Here is a 19,239-nt window from a genome sequence, read left to right as displayed (position 1 = left end):
GGCAGATGTTGCGCTATATATCCAGGGTTCCCTATATTACGTTCCTCCTGGGTAAGCCAAGAAGATGATAAGGCCAGGGCCGTCCTGCATAGGCCGGGGGGAGAGGTAATAATCGTAGCGTATAATTCAGGGTAATGAAGGCTCCGCCACGATAGATCAGCCATAAAGAATGATAGGGGAGGCAGACGGGAAGCTGCTCACGCATTTGACCTCCACTGGCATCCCTCCACCTCCTATAAATTTGTGCTGTGGTCTGACTCCAGGCAAGTGGAAGGGAAGGAGGAAAAGACAGGAAGGAGATAGACAGATGTGGAGAAAATAGAGGAGGGGGGGAGAAAAGAGATGAGTGACAGGCTAAATGAGAGAGAAGGACTGCTTGATTTAGCCTCAGCCAAGACACGGAGGTCAAATCTTTTCCTCTGATCTTTAGAGAAATATATTGTACATCTTGTGTCATTCGGGACTACTGGAGACAGAACAGTGCTCAATAATGTGTCGAGCAATGTTGGAGCTCCTGTGAGTGCAGAGAAAGAAAAAAGAAAGTCTCTTTCTTTTTAATTTTCGATTGATTGCAACAGTTTGTGAGGATTCTGTCGTCTATGAACGACTTATGAAAACATCCCCAAAAGTAAGCCATAGCATCTATTACAGTCTCCTAACCCTCTCCCAGCCAGTGCATCCCTACCCCTCTCTGTTTTGCCTCCAGTTCATCGGTATGCAGGGAGTGTGGTGGTATATTGTGGGCAGACTGGGCTGCGCTGCTCTCCTCTACATGTCTGCTAAATGACAGTAATTATTTTCCTGGGCTGCAGGCGACTCATGCATGTTTTATTTCCACCTCCACCTCCCCCATCTGCCTTCATGGCAATGCATGGCATACACTGTGGCGGAATGAAAGAAGGAGAAAAAAACCCACAGCAGATAATTTTATTTCTCTCCATACCGTCCGATGGGTCCCCACTGGGTTCTCTAGCCTCAGTTCTTTTAGCGAGGGGGCCCGGTCTTTTATGGTACCCAGGGAGTTTTTGCAGGGACTGACAGATGCTGTAAGCCTGGTCTCATGATGGTCTAGACACAGATAAAGACACCTAATAGTGGCTGCTGGTGCAGGCATTTTCCTTCAAAATGGCTACCATGCTTCAAATGGAGACCTTTATTTCATTAAAAAAAAAAAAAAACTAACCAAATGGTTTTTTGATCAAGCCTCTCATTACAACCAGTGGTAAGGCTACACTTCACTGTAACAGTGCCCTAAAGCAGCGGTCCCCAACCTTTTTTGCGCCACGGACCGGTTTATGCCCAACAATATTTTCACGGACCGGCCTTTAAAGTGTCGCGGATAAATACAACAAAATAAAAGCAGTACCGGTACCGAAAAAAAGAATATTTATTCATAACACACGTGAAAAGACCCAGGAAAACCGAATTAACGATAAAAACGATAACAAAATAACGCTGAAAACAGATAAAAACCCCGAAAACTATACATTTCACACCTGAGCCTCAACTCTCGCGGCCCGGTACCAAACGACTCACGGACCGGTACTGGTCCGAGGCCCGGGGGTTGGGGACCGCTGCCCTAAAGTAGCCATAGTACTTATGATTAAAAAGAATGGGATTGTAAAACCATATGGTCTACATGGAAGACTGTGGTGTGGATGGGCGAGTGGATAAAACACAGGACCTTAACATCAAAAGCCAATGTTCATTACCTTTTCAAGCTGATAGTCCACATTACTTTGACCATGGCCTTTTTGCATGTTAGTTGTCCTAACAATGACAACAAAGTCCCAAACCCTGATCCTCACCTGCACTCAACCTCTTTCTATGCCAAATATAGCCAAACAGAGATAGGAAAAATATCTGTGCTATATTTCTAGTAGAGGGCTGGGACACTTTTCATTGGCTGGTCCATTAGCTGTACTTAAAATAGCCCAAGCAGACTTTTTACATTGTGGGCTTGTGAGCATCTTTTAATATCTTTAGAATGACTACAAATCATGGAAACATTAAGGTTAAATGATTGGTTAATTTGAGTGATAGTATCCATATGTGATAGTATTTGTTGTTTTCTTTGCACAGAGCTGAATGAATACAGTCAGCTGGGACTACAAATGACATGTCAAAACCCAAAATGCTACCAATAACGTGGAAAAACTGGCTTGTTATTCATTCGCCATTTCATGATACTAGCTTGTCACATCAGGCGCAGGTGTTCCCAGGTGCTGGTAGTCGTATCCATCAGTGTACTTCCCAAACAACCTGGCCATACTGTATGTATTCAGCTGTGACTGAACAGTGAATCATTGTTGAAACAAAAGAAAACGAACCCTGTCAGAGTCCAGTCAAGGTTGCCTGATGAATGCATCCTATTAAATCCGGAGAAGGTTGTGTCTTCCCCCCCCCCCCCCCTTCATGGCACCATGTTGTGTGTCACACCATCCTGTGACATGCAGCTCGTTTGGCGCGACTCAGGGGATCTCTAATACCCCTGCAGCTTTCATAATGAACATGTGGCTTCTCTCTCTTGGGCACAATTTAGCGTAATTCATAAGCCGAGGACGGGGCATTAGCCAGATGGTGCTGTGGGTGGCATCCTTTCTCTGGCCATCCATTAGAACTGTGTTGGTGACAAAATTCCAATGTGAGGAGACAGACAAGGTATCCGCTTTCAGTACCCATCCAACTGTTTGTTTTGGTGTTTGTGCAGTGAGGTTGCAATAAGTGGATAACTGAGATCTCTTGAACGCCGGCTCTCTCAGGGGAGACAAGTTAAATTAGAGAAATGAATAAATTCAGGAATATATTTAGATACAGTGAAACTATGCTGAAATTTATGATCAGTTCCTAGCTAACCTACAAAATGTTCCTAAAAGAAAACTAAAGACTGCAAGCCACAGGGACTTAGAAAAAGCTGGAAATATAAATATATGCCCATTAATTTGTTATGTCTCACCTCTTTATTTACTGCAACTAAACAAAAAACGCATTAATCTTTCACTGACCCTTTTTGTCACAGGAATATCTGCATTCTCATAAAGACTTGCAACATTTCTCTCGTAAATATAAACAGCAAGCAAAGATCTGATTTGTAAAGCTGTGGAAATCAATCATTTCATATGAAAAATAGATCCAAAAAAAGTACTATAAGATCACAAAAAGTGGTAGAGGTCACTCACAGCAATAAACATTGAGTCAGTATTCATTCAAATCTGTGTTTCCCATCCCTTCAGTTCTGATGGGGTTTTTTTTTTTTATGTTTTTTTAATCATTGTTCAATTTATTGTTTTGTTAAAATGGGGCATAACAAAATTCTGAATCACTTGCTGCTCTTAATGATTTGCAGGAATATGGTGGTGAATGGCAGATATACATCTCCCCTGCAGTCTGTTGTTAAGGTCAGGCAACAAAAAGACATTATTAGTCTAAGGTTCTGCAACCAAAATCCAATCTTTCCCTGAAAATTCAAGTGGTATGCTTTCAGTGAATATTTTAATTAATTCATCTTTATTTCAGACATTTAAAATCATTAAAAACATTAGAAAAGAGTTGTTTTACTTGCACCTTTACTTTTCAGATTCCAGATAAAAAGGATCGTACCTGTGTTTTATGATCTCAGAAGGGATCCCCGTCACCAAAGAAATACCATCCTCTTCCTCCTCACCTCACACCTCATCTCCTGAGCTGAAGTCACAGCTGTGATATGTGACAATGAGAATAAACATGCTTATTTATTAATGGTACTCATTGCAGTTACTTATTATCAACAGATTAGACATGCAACCCTCCAGTCTTCAAACTGCTGACAACGAGCTAGCTAAACATCAACAGCTGGTTATAAGCTAACTTATGCCATCTAATCTTAACCTTGAGTGTCCTACAGTCTGATAAACAGTCCGATGGCCTTCTCATACTGTATTGTATGAGAGTTTATTTGTGAAATGTCCAAGTCCAACAATGTCTGACCCATTTCAAGGAAAGTTTCACTAGTGCTGGCTAACAGACTAACAATAGCTAACAGAGGCTAACACCAACTGACAATAGCAAATAACAAAAGCAAAACGTTCAGGTTATCCTGAATAATTCTCCTCAGTATCGTTTTCACTGGTCAGAAATTAACTCATCAAATCGTACTGGACTCCTCACTCCAGACGAATAGAAGCAAGAGTTGTTTGTCCTACAGCAGCCACCATTGCCAGGATAAGAAAACAGAATAAAGTTCACTGCACTCTGCAATCTTTACATATTAGTATACATATTAGTATACTAATACATATTTACATATTAGTATACTAATATGTAAAGGTGAGAGTTCATACAGCTAAATTTACTTTGTGGATTCAGTTGCAAATTGAATGATATTAAAAGATTTAATTCTAGAAGATGGTGCATTACCTTTCCAAAACCAAATAACAGCCATACAAAGTTTGATATTAGTAGAGAATACGGCAAAAAAAAAAAAAAAGTCAGATGAGAAGAGTTTGGTGGAGACCAAAATTGAGGTAAAAGCAAAGTGAACATTGAACTTACATCTTCCAAAGTCAACATGAATAATAATATATCTTTCTTGAAAACATTAGATATTTAAACTTTATAAAGCGTTTTTTGAAGAAAAGCCACCAACTCTCACTTTAATAACCTGAAAATGTCAGACCTAAATGAGAAACCTCTTGTACAGTTGCTGTAATAGCTCAAGGCAAAGATCTTTCTGGTGTATTTGACCCTTCTTAGATGTAAAAAGAACCACAGTGCTCTAAAATCCAGGCTCAGACTGTAGGGGAGACCGGGGATAGTTGTAACGTGGGTCAGTTGTAACACTTCCAATTTCTCCAATCAGGGCTAAGTTTCAAATGATGTGACTCATCCTGTGCATGCCCAACTCAGTTCTGCTATCACATGTGAAAAATCAGCACATTTTGTCAAACACAGACAATTTAACATGAAAAAAAGTAATTTGTATGCCAAAAAGTACGTTTTTCTACTTTATTTCAATTTCTAATAACATTATCTGCTTTGCAGTTAAACTCATCAAACTTAAATTGTGTTATTTGTATGTCTATGGGGATATATTCTGCGTAGGTCTTTAGTGCTAATGTTTTAGCCGTTGGCTGTAATGTTAGCTAGTTCGTGGCTATAGGAGTCTGGGTCAGTTGTAACAGCAACAGTCTGGGTTAGTTGTAACAATAATGCAGATGTTAAAACTTACCACACTATTACTTTAACTTATATTAAACAAGTTGGGGCAACGACATCAGCAGAGAGAGGTTCACTGGTCGCATTTGTATATGCAGTTAATGCCATTGGCAACACAATTCCTCCACTGTTTGTGTTCCCACACATACATTATGCAGACCACTGTGTCAGAGATGGACCAGTAGGAAGTACTGGTAGTGGAAATAAATCAAGATGGGTGCAAGAAACAGATTTCCTCATCTTTCTGAAGCACTTTGCAAACCACACAAAGGTAAGCCATGATAAAAAGTAATGGAATTGTGATGCTGGTGAACAACTACATTTTTTCAGCTTCATTGTTATATTCAAAATTGGTGCAAGAGTTGTAGGTTATAATGCCCACTGATCCAATGAGGCCAAACTCAAGGAAGACCAACCAAAATTAATGAAATATTCAGTTGCAGAAAATTCCATAACTTGTCTTTTTTTGGGGGGGGGGGGGGGGGGGGGGGGGGGGGGGGTTGGAATATGTTCAAAAGCTAGATTTCTGCACATAGCTACATAAATGGATGTAAGTGCATTCATGTGTTGAATAAACAAAGATTACATGTTAATGTTTTGTTAGTACCCTTTTTTCATTGTGTTACATTTTACCCCAGGATATGTTACAACTAACCCAGACTATGGGGTTAATTGTAACATTTCACTCTTCGTGTTTGAGACCATACCATGCAATGGGTAATTGTGCTGCAGAGAAAATAGCTGCACTATTTAATAGCAGAGACATGTAAATACTTTGCATTACATTTTGAATCCACTACCTTAAAAGAGCTTCAATTTACAGACAGAAATGTCAAAAATGTTACAACTATCCCCGGTCTCCCCTACAATATCTCTGTTAAGATGATTAGAGTCCTGTGTTGCTCAGCCCATAACTGGGCTTGTCATTAATCTTGCATTTTACTAATTCATCAAATTTATCTGAACTTCTAGACTATGTTTGACATCAAATGAGTTTATAAATAATTGACAGGACAGCAGAACAACATTATATTTCAGTGGAAATGAAAAATAACATGTTCTAATATTCTAAATATAATGGGCACCTACAGGGTATATCAGAAATAAGGAAAAATGACACTGGAAGTACTATGTAAGTACCTACTTTTTATATGCACGTGCTGACTCAGATTGAGTGCTCGTTAAAAAATAATTGAGTACGTCTAGATTCTATTCTACTGAGTAGCTGACATTTTTAAGTGTAAATTATGACAATAGCTAAACGTTATACAGCTGAATGAAAAAAGAAAAGTCAAGCCTAATCTTTTAGCCAGGCTTAAATTGCTGGTGTAAGACCTGATTTCCTCATTAAAATTAAATAGCATTGTGATTAGTCTGGATTTAACATGGCATTGACGGTTGTGATGAAAGTGCTTTATACAGATAGCTATACAGTATCTTTTACAGGGTTATTTGGGCCTTAAACATATCAAATGTTACTCAAACCTGGTACCTCTTTAGCATTTAAAGTAACTTCTTGACATTAGCATGTCAGCTTTGAAATAATTCTATACATGCCATCTGGGTAAGCCCCAATGGGTTTTCTCAGTTCAAAAGTTCATTGACGTTTTCCGACGTTTTCCAACGTTTTCCAACGTTTCCAACGTTTTCCAACCCACGCTGTGATTGCTTACTAAGTGGGCTTGGTACATCTGTCTGTGTATTATTAGCTTAGTTAGACTGTTTGTTTATAAAGTGGTGTAGGTGAAGAGCAACGCTGTAAAATGAAAAAGTCAGTAAAAACACAGTACAACGTACTGTTTAAAAATAAAGTATAAAGAAAGAGAGAATTTTCCATGCAATTTTATTATTTATTTTTTATGTAGAGATAGTACATAAAAATGATTTTTATGTACTATCTCTAGAATATTTTTAATTCAGGTTGCTGGCTGCTAGGCATCCTAATAAGGTCATAGTATCTGATATAGGCACAAACCTTCAGGATGTATGTTTTGTCTACGTTTTAATGCTGAACTCCTGATCGTGTCAGAGTGCCAGTGTATTATAGTAATACACCAGACTGTATTATCCGGTGTGTTTTCAGCTTTGTGATCACGGACATCTTCTCCGTTCATTAACAACTCCTTTGAACACATATTGAAAGTTCCCATTGACAGCTACTAGATATAATTTCATCACTTCTTTTGCTTTGAAAGAGAAAACAGGCTGCGCCTCCTAAAAACGTTATTGCAATATTTAAGCTAAAAGTTTTAATCACATGTAAAATAATTTCTTTTAAATCCATTGTGCTGATGTTTAGAGGCATAATCAGTTCTCCCTCTTTTGGATGTATAGAAAAGCCCTCAGTTATTTCAGCTACTTCTATAGCGACAAACACGTAGGAGAGAATAGGTACACATATCAGTAACAAACATAAAGACATTTGTACGGTCACAAATGACACACACGTACATACACACACACTTTCTGATCAGCAACTCAGCCTTGCGTGGCTCTCACTTCGTCAGCGGAGGTGTCAGAGTCCCCATGGCAACTGTATAATGGGGCAGGCCTAATTCAATCCCAGGGGCGAATGGTGGGTCTGGCGGGGACGCAGAGGGAGAATTGGTCTAGGTCTGAAACCTATTCAAGTCAGGGCTGATGCACTTTAGCTGCTGCCTGCTCAGTCACCGAGGAGAAAACATTCTGTCGACAACTGCACCCAACTTTTGCATCTACTCTAAAAATCTTTGCTTTCCTCTCCCCTCGTCTTCCTTTCAGTCTGCCTCTAATTTATTTTATTTTTGAACTCCTCTGTTTATTCACTTACTTTTCACCAACTACGCTTCCTTGCCTTTCTCTTCCTCTTCACTTCCCCCTTTATCTTTCTCTTGCTTTGGTCTCTATTCAATCAATACCTCATACACTCTCAGTCCCCCCCCCCCCCCCCCCCCCGCCCCCGCCCCCTCTCTGACATTCAGGAACCTGATAGGATTTCATTAGTACCTCTGGATCTTGTTGTATTATTGTTATCCCTCCCTGAAGTAGACAGGGATTAGCGCTGGGGCTGGAGACAACTTAAAGTAATAAGCTTGGATCCAGCAGTCCACATTCACACACACACACATATGCACACACACACTCATGCATGCACGACTGCGAGCAGGGAAAGGCTTCACATGCAAAAAAGGCAGAAGGTGGGGGCGTGGGCATCGCACTATTCCCATATTGTTACCATACCAAACCAATCACACAGCTTCATACATGCAGCCCAGAGAGAGAGAGCATGGCTCGCAGCTTGTTACTGAGGGAACTTACAGGGGGGAGAATAGTGTGTAACTCCTGTCACTGGTTCTGCATATAGAAAGGTCTGGAACTGGCCTGGGGCTATCTATGTTTGCAGGTGGGGGAGGGGAGGAAGGAAGTGGGTAGATTTGCATCCCTTTGACTCTATATCTCTAAGAACCGAGAGGAGAAGAGAGGCTGTGTGAAAACACACACACACACAAAAAACTATACAGAGAAAGCTGTTGGTAGGTAGGTGTTGCTGATTGGTGTTGTCAGGCTCAACTCATGCAAGCATTTAATCCAGTCTGATTTACATACTGTAGTGTTCACCACAGTTGCACTTGACGTAAAGTGTTTTTCAGTAATACAAGCCTGGCCACACTCATGAGAGGGAAAAATGTAGAGGCGAGGCAGCGCTGTTCACACAACTGTGCACAGGCTCAGAGACTGGCCATTACACTGACTTGAATAGATTTCTTGTGTGCATGAATGGCCCAGTGAGAAGTTAAAAAAAAAAAGTGTTTCCTCTCCATGGGTTCATATTGATATTCATAGTGCCTCTCCACACCGAGAGCACAAATGTCAGAGAAAACGGCCTTGATATATGCTCTAATTCTCTCCTCTTCCTGTCGCTCCATCCTTCTTTTTCTCTGTCTCTCTTCCCCTTTCTTTGTTCCCATTCGCCGGACACATGGTGCCTGCCGCTGCCGGATAGGGGGGGAAAAAATGAAGATGAAGAAGCAGGAATGAACGGATGATGGAAGGAGTGGGAACATTATGCTGTTACTCATTTAGGCTTTTAATCAAGCACCAGTGAAATGTTAAAGCTATCTCTTCCTGTAAAGCCTGCCTCACCTTTATGTGGAGTTGTTCACTCTCTCAGCGCGCAACCCCAGATCCTCCGAGCGTGTTGCACATCCTATTAAATGTCACATTACCTAGAAGCTGAAACTCTCTTTGGCTCTGAGGATTTTTTTCCTGCAAGCCCAAAAGAATGTGGCTCAGATTCTTTCCCCTTGGCATCTTTATCAAAGTCTGCACATTTTTTCCCCCCATTGTGGTACCACGGAATATCCAATTCACATGCTTTGTGAGCATGGTGTCCTCTTACATGTGTGTCTTATGTCAGTGAAATATATATGAAGAGGAAAAGAGAAGTCAAGTGGGTTTCCCCCCATTTCCCGGCAATCGCTGTGATGTTATAAACACTTTCACGGAGATTTAGAGCCTTTTGGACAGGCATCCGGCAGAGCGTTGGAAAAAACTGTGAGAAATTAAGGAAAAGTATTCCTGGTGTGCTAACAGCTGGGGCACAGGTGCATAAATCTCTGTATATTTGTTAATTGTCTTTGGAAATCGCTGGATGACAGCACTTTTGGCTTATTTGTGTTGCTTTGGCTGCCAGGTAGGAACATTGTTGTTTTTTGTTATCAGTGTGACATTTTGTTTCAACATCCTGACGTCTTCCCAAAAAGCTACCTTAACAGCAACATGTTTGCTCTTAGGTGCTGGGAAAGTTTATCATTCGTGAGTCATGAAGTGCAATTCAGTAAAAATCATAAGGATAAAACAAACACCAGATGAGGCCCTGCAGAGCAGTTGCATATTCCAGGGCACAGCTTCCCCCAATCTGGTGGTAGTTCAAATGACATTTGGCTGACTTGTTATACATAGCTCAATATATTCCAATAGCTTATAATGATTACCGATATTGGAACCAATAAAACATTTGTGGGCCAGAAATTGTGAAAGAATAAAATTAAATGATGTGTGTAACTTTGTTCTAACATTTTATGTCCCTCAGAGGCTCGTTCCGTTCTGCCTGAAAACGGCGGGAATGTCAAAAGAGGTAAAAAAGATGGCACCGCAGTGTGTGCTCAGGGTGTAAGTTATGGCTGTAACTTTCTCACTCTGTCAGGCGCTTTAACCGTCTGTCCTGGAGGACACATTAACTTGGTATCCTTAAATAAAGTCCTTTAAATAAAGCTGGGGGAGTTAAATAATGAGAAAGCTGCTCCCACTGTCCTTTCTGCTTTTAAATGAACCTCTGCCTTTCTTATTAATGTCCCCTTATCGCTCATCATGGCCGCTGACCCACTGCTGTAACCCCTTCCCACTCAACCACATGAGAAGCTCCGGCAAGTGGTCGGCACAGAAGTAATTGAGGGCAATTTTCAAATTAAAATTTAAACCCCTCGTCCATCTTTGCGCGATGGGAGAGGGGTGGTGGATGAGAGGGGGTTTTGGGGGGGGGAGGTGGTGGCTGATGACTTGATCAGGTTTTGCGAGCCGGGCAGGTACTCAGGCTGGGAGAGGTGGGATGATGAACGAGGGACATTAATCTCTGTGACAGAGAGAGAGGAGTTAGCAGCGGTGATAGCAGCGCTAACGGCTTTAATTAGCATTTAATCAGATGCCTCGGGGCCGATGGAGGGGGAGAGAGGAGATCAAAATCCAACGGCCTTCTGTAAGAAGAGGAGGAAAGGAAGTCAGTCCCTGTGGTAGCGCGGCCGATGCTGAAGGCTGTGCTGAAGAACACATGTCTGTGATCCTCTTTTTGTACTCCTGTAATGATGGCAAGCTCAGTGCACCACAAAGGCCCCAGACCCTGTGCAGAATAATGTAGTAAGTAGGAATACAGAATGCACTCTCATATACTGTAAATGCTCAGCCTGTGAGCTTTTCCTAGACAGATGCTGGAAGTGCTGAAAAGATCACAAAAAGCGTGCTATTTGCAGAGATATTAAAGATACAAGGATCAAATTCTGGGGGTCTAAAAGCATTTTCATATATTCTTCTGCAAGAATGTGCTTTAAGTCACAGATATACAAGCAAATAAAGATAATAAAGACTTGTTTTTTTGCATAACTTTAGGTGACTTGCAGTCTTTCAAGGGCTGGATGGGTGTGAAGCTCAGTTTTCCAATAATGCTAATAAGCATCGAAAAGCCAATAAAATGTAAGAAAAATCAAAGATCAAGAAACATTTCAGTAAGAAACATCCAGCCATTGCTTTTGCGGGTCACGTTTAGATCCTGGAAGAGTTCTGTGAGTTGAATTGTGGGTTTTGTTGCCAGAGCAATGAAGGTTTTTGAAGCTGCTGCAACTCCTGTTCACAAGGGTCTTACAGTGTTCAGAGCCATCTGCAATTGTAAACAATAAAACATTTCTGTGATCCACAAAAGTCAACTATGTGCCTGCAAGGATAAAATGTGAGGCCAATGGAAAAAAACAAAGCAATGCCTGTTAAACCTAATAATATCACAGTATCTTTTCAACATCTAAACAGTGCACTCAAACATATGTGAAAATTCCACATAAAAGATATAGACATAAAGTAGGGGTGCAACGATACTCGTATCGATATTGAACCGTTCGATACAGTGCTTTCGGTTCGGTACGCATATGTATCGAACAATACAAAATTTTTAATTTATTTTATCAACTTTTCTTCTGACGATGCTGTCTGTGTTGAGCGCTCAGTGGATCTGCGCTCGACAGTGCAGCCTAGCCGGAGTAGTCGAACGCAGATTCACTGAGCGCAGGGCAAGCTAGCGAGAGAGAAGTTAAGCTGTCGTTGCAACATGGCAAATTGAGCCTCCCCCACCCTCATTCAGATCTGGCGTTTGGAACTATTTTGGTTTTCATGTGACGTATGACCCTGAAGGTGCGTTATGGCGCGTTATGGACAAAAGTAAAACAGTATGTTGGATGTGCCACGCAATGCTCAATTGGTGGGAACTAGTGTGTTAGCGCAGTTTGCTCGTTAACGTGTTGGCCGTCCAGCCCCACCACGGTGCGATCCGCGGTAGCTCGTTAACGGAGATTTGCTGTGTTGTGGCGTTAACGTCATTTCAACGAGATTAACGCTGACAGCACTAGTGGGAACACAACGAATATGACTGCACATTTACTCCGACATCATCCTAGTGCAAAGACAAGTGGAAGCAGACAAAAACAATCAAAGGAAAATAACTTCGTTTTGAGCTGCCCAACACGTGCCATTAGAGATGCTTTAGTGTACTTTTGAAGTGGTTCTCTAGGCTTTTCGTAAGGTGGCACAGTGCTACAGTGGCTAGCATTGGTGTCTCACAACAAGAAGTTCCTGGATTCAAATCCAGGCTAGGGCCTTTATGCGTTTTGGCTCACTCCCAAGGTCCAAAGCCATGGGTGCTAGGTTAAAGGGTAACCTGTCCAGGTCTATGACAACTGGAGCGACCTGTGAGCATGAATTGGATAAGAACTAAGAAAACAGACAGTGGTTGAAAAAGCTGTTTAAACAGCTGGTTCTAAAATCGTCCCATAGGTGCTCAGTTGGGTTGCGATACAACTGAAAAGCCTATAAAACTGTTATCAAACTCATTAAAACGGAAACCATACAAGCATTGAAACTTTCGTGCTTTTTGGATAGATGTACTCAGATCAGAACGCAAATAATTAATCATAGGAAATATGTGATTGCCCAGAAAAACTTTGCAATAATTTGCAGTGACTGTTAACTCTAAAGCAGGAGGGAGTAATTCATTTTCCCAAAGGACATGAGAAACTGGGACTGTTGTGTGGAGTGTGCACCAATACACTGAACCTAATTCAATTTACTTTAATTCAGCTGTATTTATATAGCACCAAACAGCAGTCACCTCAACATGGTTTATATTGTAAGACAAGGCGCTACAGTAAAATAAAAACAAAAAACAACAATTGAACATCTACAATGACTGTTGGGGGTGAGCGGAGGAAGACAGGGCAAGAGACACACTGTGGAATAGAGCCAGTTGTATTAAATATGAATGTATGTCTTATTGGTGCAGCCCAGGTTTTTATGTGGCCTGTTGGAAAAATGAATTGCCCACCCCTCATCTAAAGGGACAACTGGAGGTTGTTCATGGTTTTCCCTTTATTTTGTCACTTGTCTGCTGGACAACAGGTAAGAAACTGTCCATTTTTCCTACAAGACCGGGATGATTTATGAGCAACTCATGGTGTAACATGCTGCTGTCAGTGTTCTCTACTGGGAAGCTGTACAGAAGCATCCTTGTCTGCAGGTTACGACTTCAATATAAAGTGTACAATTTTTTGCTTGGCAGCGATCGCCCGCAACTATAAGCTGTCTTGCACAGCACATTTAAAACTCAGAAACAGTTGAGGTTTGACTTTCTATAGGTGAAAATATAAAGCATATTGAATTTACCATCTGACAAAAAAAAAAGCCACGGCCTTGTCAAAGTCTTGATGTGTTGTGAAGTCGTGATGTGTGTGAGAGAGAGAGGGGGAGAAAGACAGAATTAATACCCTAGATGGGATTTTTGATGTTGATGGTGAGGAAGAGGGCTTTTGGCATAAAAGGGGCCAGCGTGTGATCATGATGTCATTAGAAGTATACAGTGAGACAGACTGGAGGAGGCTGCTGTAACGTGCTACACCCAAGGGACGTCATTACCAGCTGAAACTGAGCAGGGACCCGAGCACAGGTCAGGCACACAGGAAGCGTGTATCTCCTACAAACGCATGCAAGCAAGTGTATTCTTCCTCGCATGTGTACACACTTGCATGAGTGCGTTTTTCCTTCAGCGCACACACCATTTCTCACAGGATGGCATCCATAAGATAACAAATGGACAGTGCTGTCTGGCCTCTGACAGCAGACCGGTGCTTTTGTTGGCGAACCAGACGAATTCCTCAATATCTAAGTGGACACCTCTACAGACAAATGCACCTCATTAATGAGCGCACACAGATGGACAACACACACACAAACACACACACACAGATGCGGACTGCAAGCTCGTGCTGTGCTAAGTTGCAGTGTGTATACCAGTGTAGCCGTCTGCGCTTCATTACTGTTCACACACAGACAGTTGCAGTGTTTTTGTGTCAATGTTTAATGAGGGGCTGGGAGTCTGGGGACCTTACTGCTGTCAGGAGCTCCTGTAGTCTGGAGCTACCACCTGTTCCCATCCGCTCCCTAAAGACCTTAACACACACACACACACACACACACGTGCACACATATGCACATTAAAATACATGCAGGCACGCAGAGGCATGCAAACAAGGAGCAGCACACACCAAAACATGCCTGCACAAACGCACATACTTGACAAACTGCATACACTGATTTAGTCATTCTGTGGCACCACTGTCAGTGTTGGATACATGTAAACAGGTTATTGTGGTTGGCTGAGCCTGGCTGCCTGACAGAAGCTACAAAGACCATGGGAATATCAATTGATACATTTCACATTCTTCGTCAGCTCGCCCGGGATGACAGCGTGAAAGCTGCTGCCAGCGAGAGTGATCCCTCTCTGCCTTTTTCTGACATCGCCGTTTGATGGAGATCTGAACCGTCCTGACTGATCGTCTCTCGCCGATATGCCGAGCAGCGCGCGCCGTCATGCTCAGGGACCGCGTCACATAATGATCTACGACAGACCTTCTCAGACAAAAGTGCAGCTGTAAAACATATAAAAAATTAAATAAATAGATAAAAGAAATGCTTCCCGTTTTTGGCAGGGTGTAAGTATAAAAGAAAAAAAATCAACTTTGAGAGGAAATAAATATACATTTCAAAAAACTAACTTTTATTAAAACAAAAAAAACAAAAAACAAAAGAATCAATTATTGACTCATTAACAAGATTATAAAACAGTGATTTAGTTACATAAATAAATTGATATCGGTGTATCAAATCTTAATTTCATAAGCATGTATACATGGGTCATTGTAATAAATAAAATGGGAGAGCAGAACATTCCTACACGAACAAAATCAACAAAAAACAAACAAACAAAAAAAACAAGAAAATTAAAATAAAATAAAACAAACAGCTAGAAAGACTCAGAGGAAATTGTTTCTGAAGAGAACAAGAGACACTGGACAACTTTTCCACCAAACACACGTGAGGAATTGCTTTGTTAAAGCATCAGTTACACAGCCATTCACTTACTAATTAAGGACACTAAAGCTGGGACCAAGGTTGGTTGTCTCTCCCCTCTTAGAACGCGTTTGGTTGTTAGATAGATCTTCTGTTTGGTTACTTTAAAGCGTTAAGACAAGGCAAGAGAAAAGGCTGCTTTTATCTTTAATCAACACAAGATAGAAAAAAGACGCAGAGAAAATGAGATATTAAAAAAAAAAAGAGAAGAAGAAGGAGAGAGAGAGAGAAGGTAAAAAGGCAGGTAATGATGGGACAGCTTGAACTTTGCAGTGGAGACACTGGAAAATCTGCAGGGAATGAAGGAGAGAGCTGAGGACACTCATTTGTCCATGTGCAGAATTGTCGAGTTTGATGACTAATAAGTTACTTGCGCGGTTATTATATATTACTGGAACATGAGGCAGGTTCTCAGCAAAATATGTCCTTTTAAATGTACGACTGTAAGGCTGGACACATAATACACGCTCTGTTCGCCAATTAGCTCCTGTATAAAGCACATTATAGTATTTTTCCAATAGGATCCCATGGAAATCTAGGCTACTACAACAGCTTACATGCATAACTAAGTATGAAATCACGTATCGTGTTTTTAAACATTTATCCGCCACTGGCGTGGAGTAGTCTGCCTCTCTTCCCATTCTACACGTCACTCAGCGGAACAACATTTCTGACAGGATCCAGCGTCTCGTGCGTGAACACATGCGAGTCCAAAAAGCTGTCAACAAGGTCAGTCGAGTCCTTCTGATATGTTCTGTTTTGTTGTTGTTGTTTTTTTACAAAAGAGTGGAGGGGAGGGAGGAAAGCCCACACCCTCAAAAAAAGAAAAAAAAAAGAAAAGAAAAAAAAGGGCAAAAAGGGAGAAAGAGATGAAGAGCGAGAGAGGGAGAGAGAGCAAACTACAGCGGCTTCAAGTATTTCACATTACATAGAATACTCTGTATAAATTAGTTAACATATACTTTCAGATCCTCCATATTCAGACATATACTATGGCATATATACAGAGTACAATAAATGCTCGCTCATGTTGTGTCGTGTTTTTGTCTTTTTTTTTCTCCTTTCTTTCTTTTTCTCCTCGAAGTTCAGTTGTTCGTATGTTCCGCCTTTTTTTGTTGTTGTTTCTTCCTGTGTAGAGAAATCCCTGAGAACGTTCTGGCTGACAATTACTGAAGGTTCCACACAATCAACTATAACAGTAGAAAGTCTAATTTCTATGATTCACATGCACAGAGGGAGGTGACACTGGCCGAGTCGGAAAACACCACGATGATGGCGGCTGTATATAGATGAGAGTGGACTGATATACTGACACATGTTGTGTGTGTGTGCGCGCGTGTGTGTGTTGAAGCTTTTTGGAGAGGGGGGTGCAAGTACCGATGCCAGAGCAATGACGTACAGCAGAGCCAAGGGCAGAAACACTTAGCGGGAATCTGAAGCTTCCTCATAACCTCGGTCTCACTGATGAATCCCCCTGTTTAATTAACACTGTCAGCTATCATAGACGATAACAATCACGATAGCAAATAAAAAAAGAAGAAAAAATATATCTGGGAGCAGTTCAATACCGTATCATGAGGTAGTCGTCTGCCTCTGGGGTTCTGCTTCAGCTTGAAGTAGTTGAAGCTATAACAAGAATACTCATTATCTTTGTCTATAGCGCCTGCATTACTGTCTTCTGTCTGGAACAGGTACTCATTATGGAGGTGGGTGAGATTATAACAATATCAACAACACAAGTTAGCTGAGAGCATTGTTGTGTATAATGAAACTAATGCCTGGAACCCAGAGAAAACTAATGGCTGCTCCAGTGCTGCTGCTTCTGCTGCTACTGCTGCTGTGTCTGGAGAAAATGCTGATGGCAGCTTTTCTTTCAGTGCTAACCCAAGCTGTGCCGAGCCGAGCTAAGCTGTGCAGTGCTGGCCAGCGCCCGCCGGTGAGGGCGTGGACAGAGGGAGGTGCTCTGTGTGTTTTGAGTGTGTTTTTTTTAAAGCCTTAGTTTCTCTTTGAGGATACCAAGTTTTCTTTTTTTTTTTGTTGTGTTTTTTTCCTCTTTTTTTTTCTTTTTTAACATGAGCGCCATTGTAGAAGGGCTTCAGCCACTTGACAACATGTAACTCAATATACACTGAAACGGGAGGGGGGGGGGGAGAGATGCTTTAAATCATTAGAGGAACGGAAAGGAACGTAAAGAAAAAAAAAAGCCGTTTCGCTTTCGTTTTCGTCTCGCACACATGTAGAGAAATACACACAACATTCACAATGTGACAAATTTCCTCTCTTCTGAAAAATAAAAACACTTCTGTACACATAGTAGTAATAATATTATTATTAATAATAATAATAGTAATAATGTTTATGACAATAACAACAGCAAGAACAATAATACCGCGTGTGGCTCTGTTGATTTTTTTGTCATCTTTTCCTTTCTCTTTTTTGCTTCATTCTACAAGTCGCATCCCTCTTTTTTTTACTTGTCTATTTTTAATCAGTCCAAAAAGAAGTTCAAAAGGCAGACTCAAGTTAATAGAAAAGTACTAGAGTGGGAGGAGGGCGGGGAGGGGCGGGCTTTTTCACCACCTCCCCTTCGGCCTCGCCCTCAGCCGAACCTCTCCCTCACTAGCATCATTAGTTTCTTTTTGCCCTTGTAGATCTGTTTCAGGTTGTCTATGAATTGGGTGAACTGAATGTGTCCGTCGTGAGCCATCATGAAAGTCTCCCGGGCCTTCCCCAGGAACTCGATGAACTCGCTATAGTGGCGCGGGCTGATGTGCGTGAGCCGTGAGTGTGTGGTGTTGATGTAGGCCCCAATGGTTGCGTCCAGCAGCTGCCTGAGCGGCGCTTTGTCCAGCGACATCAGCTTCCCAGAATTCCTGCGGCTGTGCAGCGCCGACACCATGCCCGGCGTGGTCAGCGTGCACCGCCGCAAAATGTCAGACAGCACAGTGGCGCACTTGACGCTCTTGACCACCAGGGGGATTACGGCCGCTAGCTCGTTCTTCCCCAGCGAGTGGCTGAGCGCGCAGGCCCACAGCACATCGTTGATGGCCGGGTGCGTGTCCTGGTTGTAACTGAGGTTCAGGTGGGCCATCGCTAACGTCGCCAGCTTGTACGCTCTCATTGGATACCCACGGTGTTCCATGTAGCGCGCAATAGTGAACAGCTGCGTGTAGCTCATTCCTGTCGCCGCCGCGTCCAGTACAATCTGGTAGGCTGTCTCAAAGGCAATGTGGTCCTTTTCGCAGAGCGTGAGAGCGGAGAGGGCGCAGTTCTGGGGGTCCTTCATGGCACACTGTAGGGCGAGGGTGCGAGCAGATGAAGCCAGGTTCTCCTGCTGGTGGCAGTCCAGGTGCAGGCGGACGATAGTGCTGTTGGACATGACAGTGGTGGCCACAATACTGGTGGCTTCCGTGGGGGTGAAGAGGGTGAACCAGCTCTGCATGATGCTATCCAGTGCGTACACACCTGGGGCACACATCGAGGCATGAATAGATGTGAAGAGAGATATAGAGCAGAAGCTAATAATAATCCTTAAAACAGCTGAAAAACACCAATTTAAGCGGAGAGCGTGGCTTACCAACTTCAGTGGCACATGTGACTAACCAGCGAACCATCTCTCTCCTCCTCCAGTTTAATGTGGACAGAGTTATTCTCATCACCTGAGGAAGGTGAAAAATGATGGAGCAGGAGGGAATGAAAGGTGAGTTACTGATCAGACATGTAAAGCATTAAAATGCACAGGGAAGATGAGCTATATCTACCATTACCGCTGAAGAGTATTATAAATATTCCTGTAACCAGTTCAACTGTAACTTCAACGACGCACTAGAACTGTGGCGGAAAAGA

At 42.1% G+C, this 19,239-nt stretch overlaps 1 protein-coding gene across 1 annotated transcript in view; it reads right to left on the bottom strand.

The window, feature by feature from the left end:
* Positions 1-15,019: 15,019 nt before the first annotated feature.
* The window catches only part of LOC146562696 (zinc finger SWIM domain-containing protein 6-like), a 48,589-nt gene continuing 44,369 nt past the window's right edge, over positions 15,020-19,239 (bottom strand). Inside the window, exons 13-14 of the mRNA XM_085294722.1 lie at positions 18,971-19,052; positions 15,020-18,858 (exon numbers count right to left, since the gene is read on the bottom strand). Coding sequence (XP_085150848.1) covers positions 17,993-18,858; positions 18,971-19,052 — 948 coding nt within the window. The 3' untranslated portion in view covers positions 15,020-17,992. The remainder of the gene's footprint in view (positions 18,859-18,970; positions 19,053-19,239) is intronic.

This window comes from Mchenga conophoros, linkage group LG12 (assembly GCF_057382185.1).
Source record: "Mchenga conophoros isolate Kocher_MC1m ecotype Shallow Benthic linkage group LG12, M_conophoros_male_GT1.1, whole genome shotgun sequence".
NCBI classification, from domain to species: Eukaryota; Metazoa; Chordata; class Actinopteri; order Cichliformes; family Cichlidae; genus Mchenga; species Mchenga conophoros.
The sequence above is the reverse complement of the archived record's forward strand: the minus strand, read 5'-3'. Positions and strand labels throughout refer to the sequence as shown.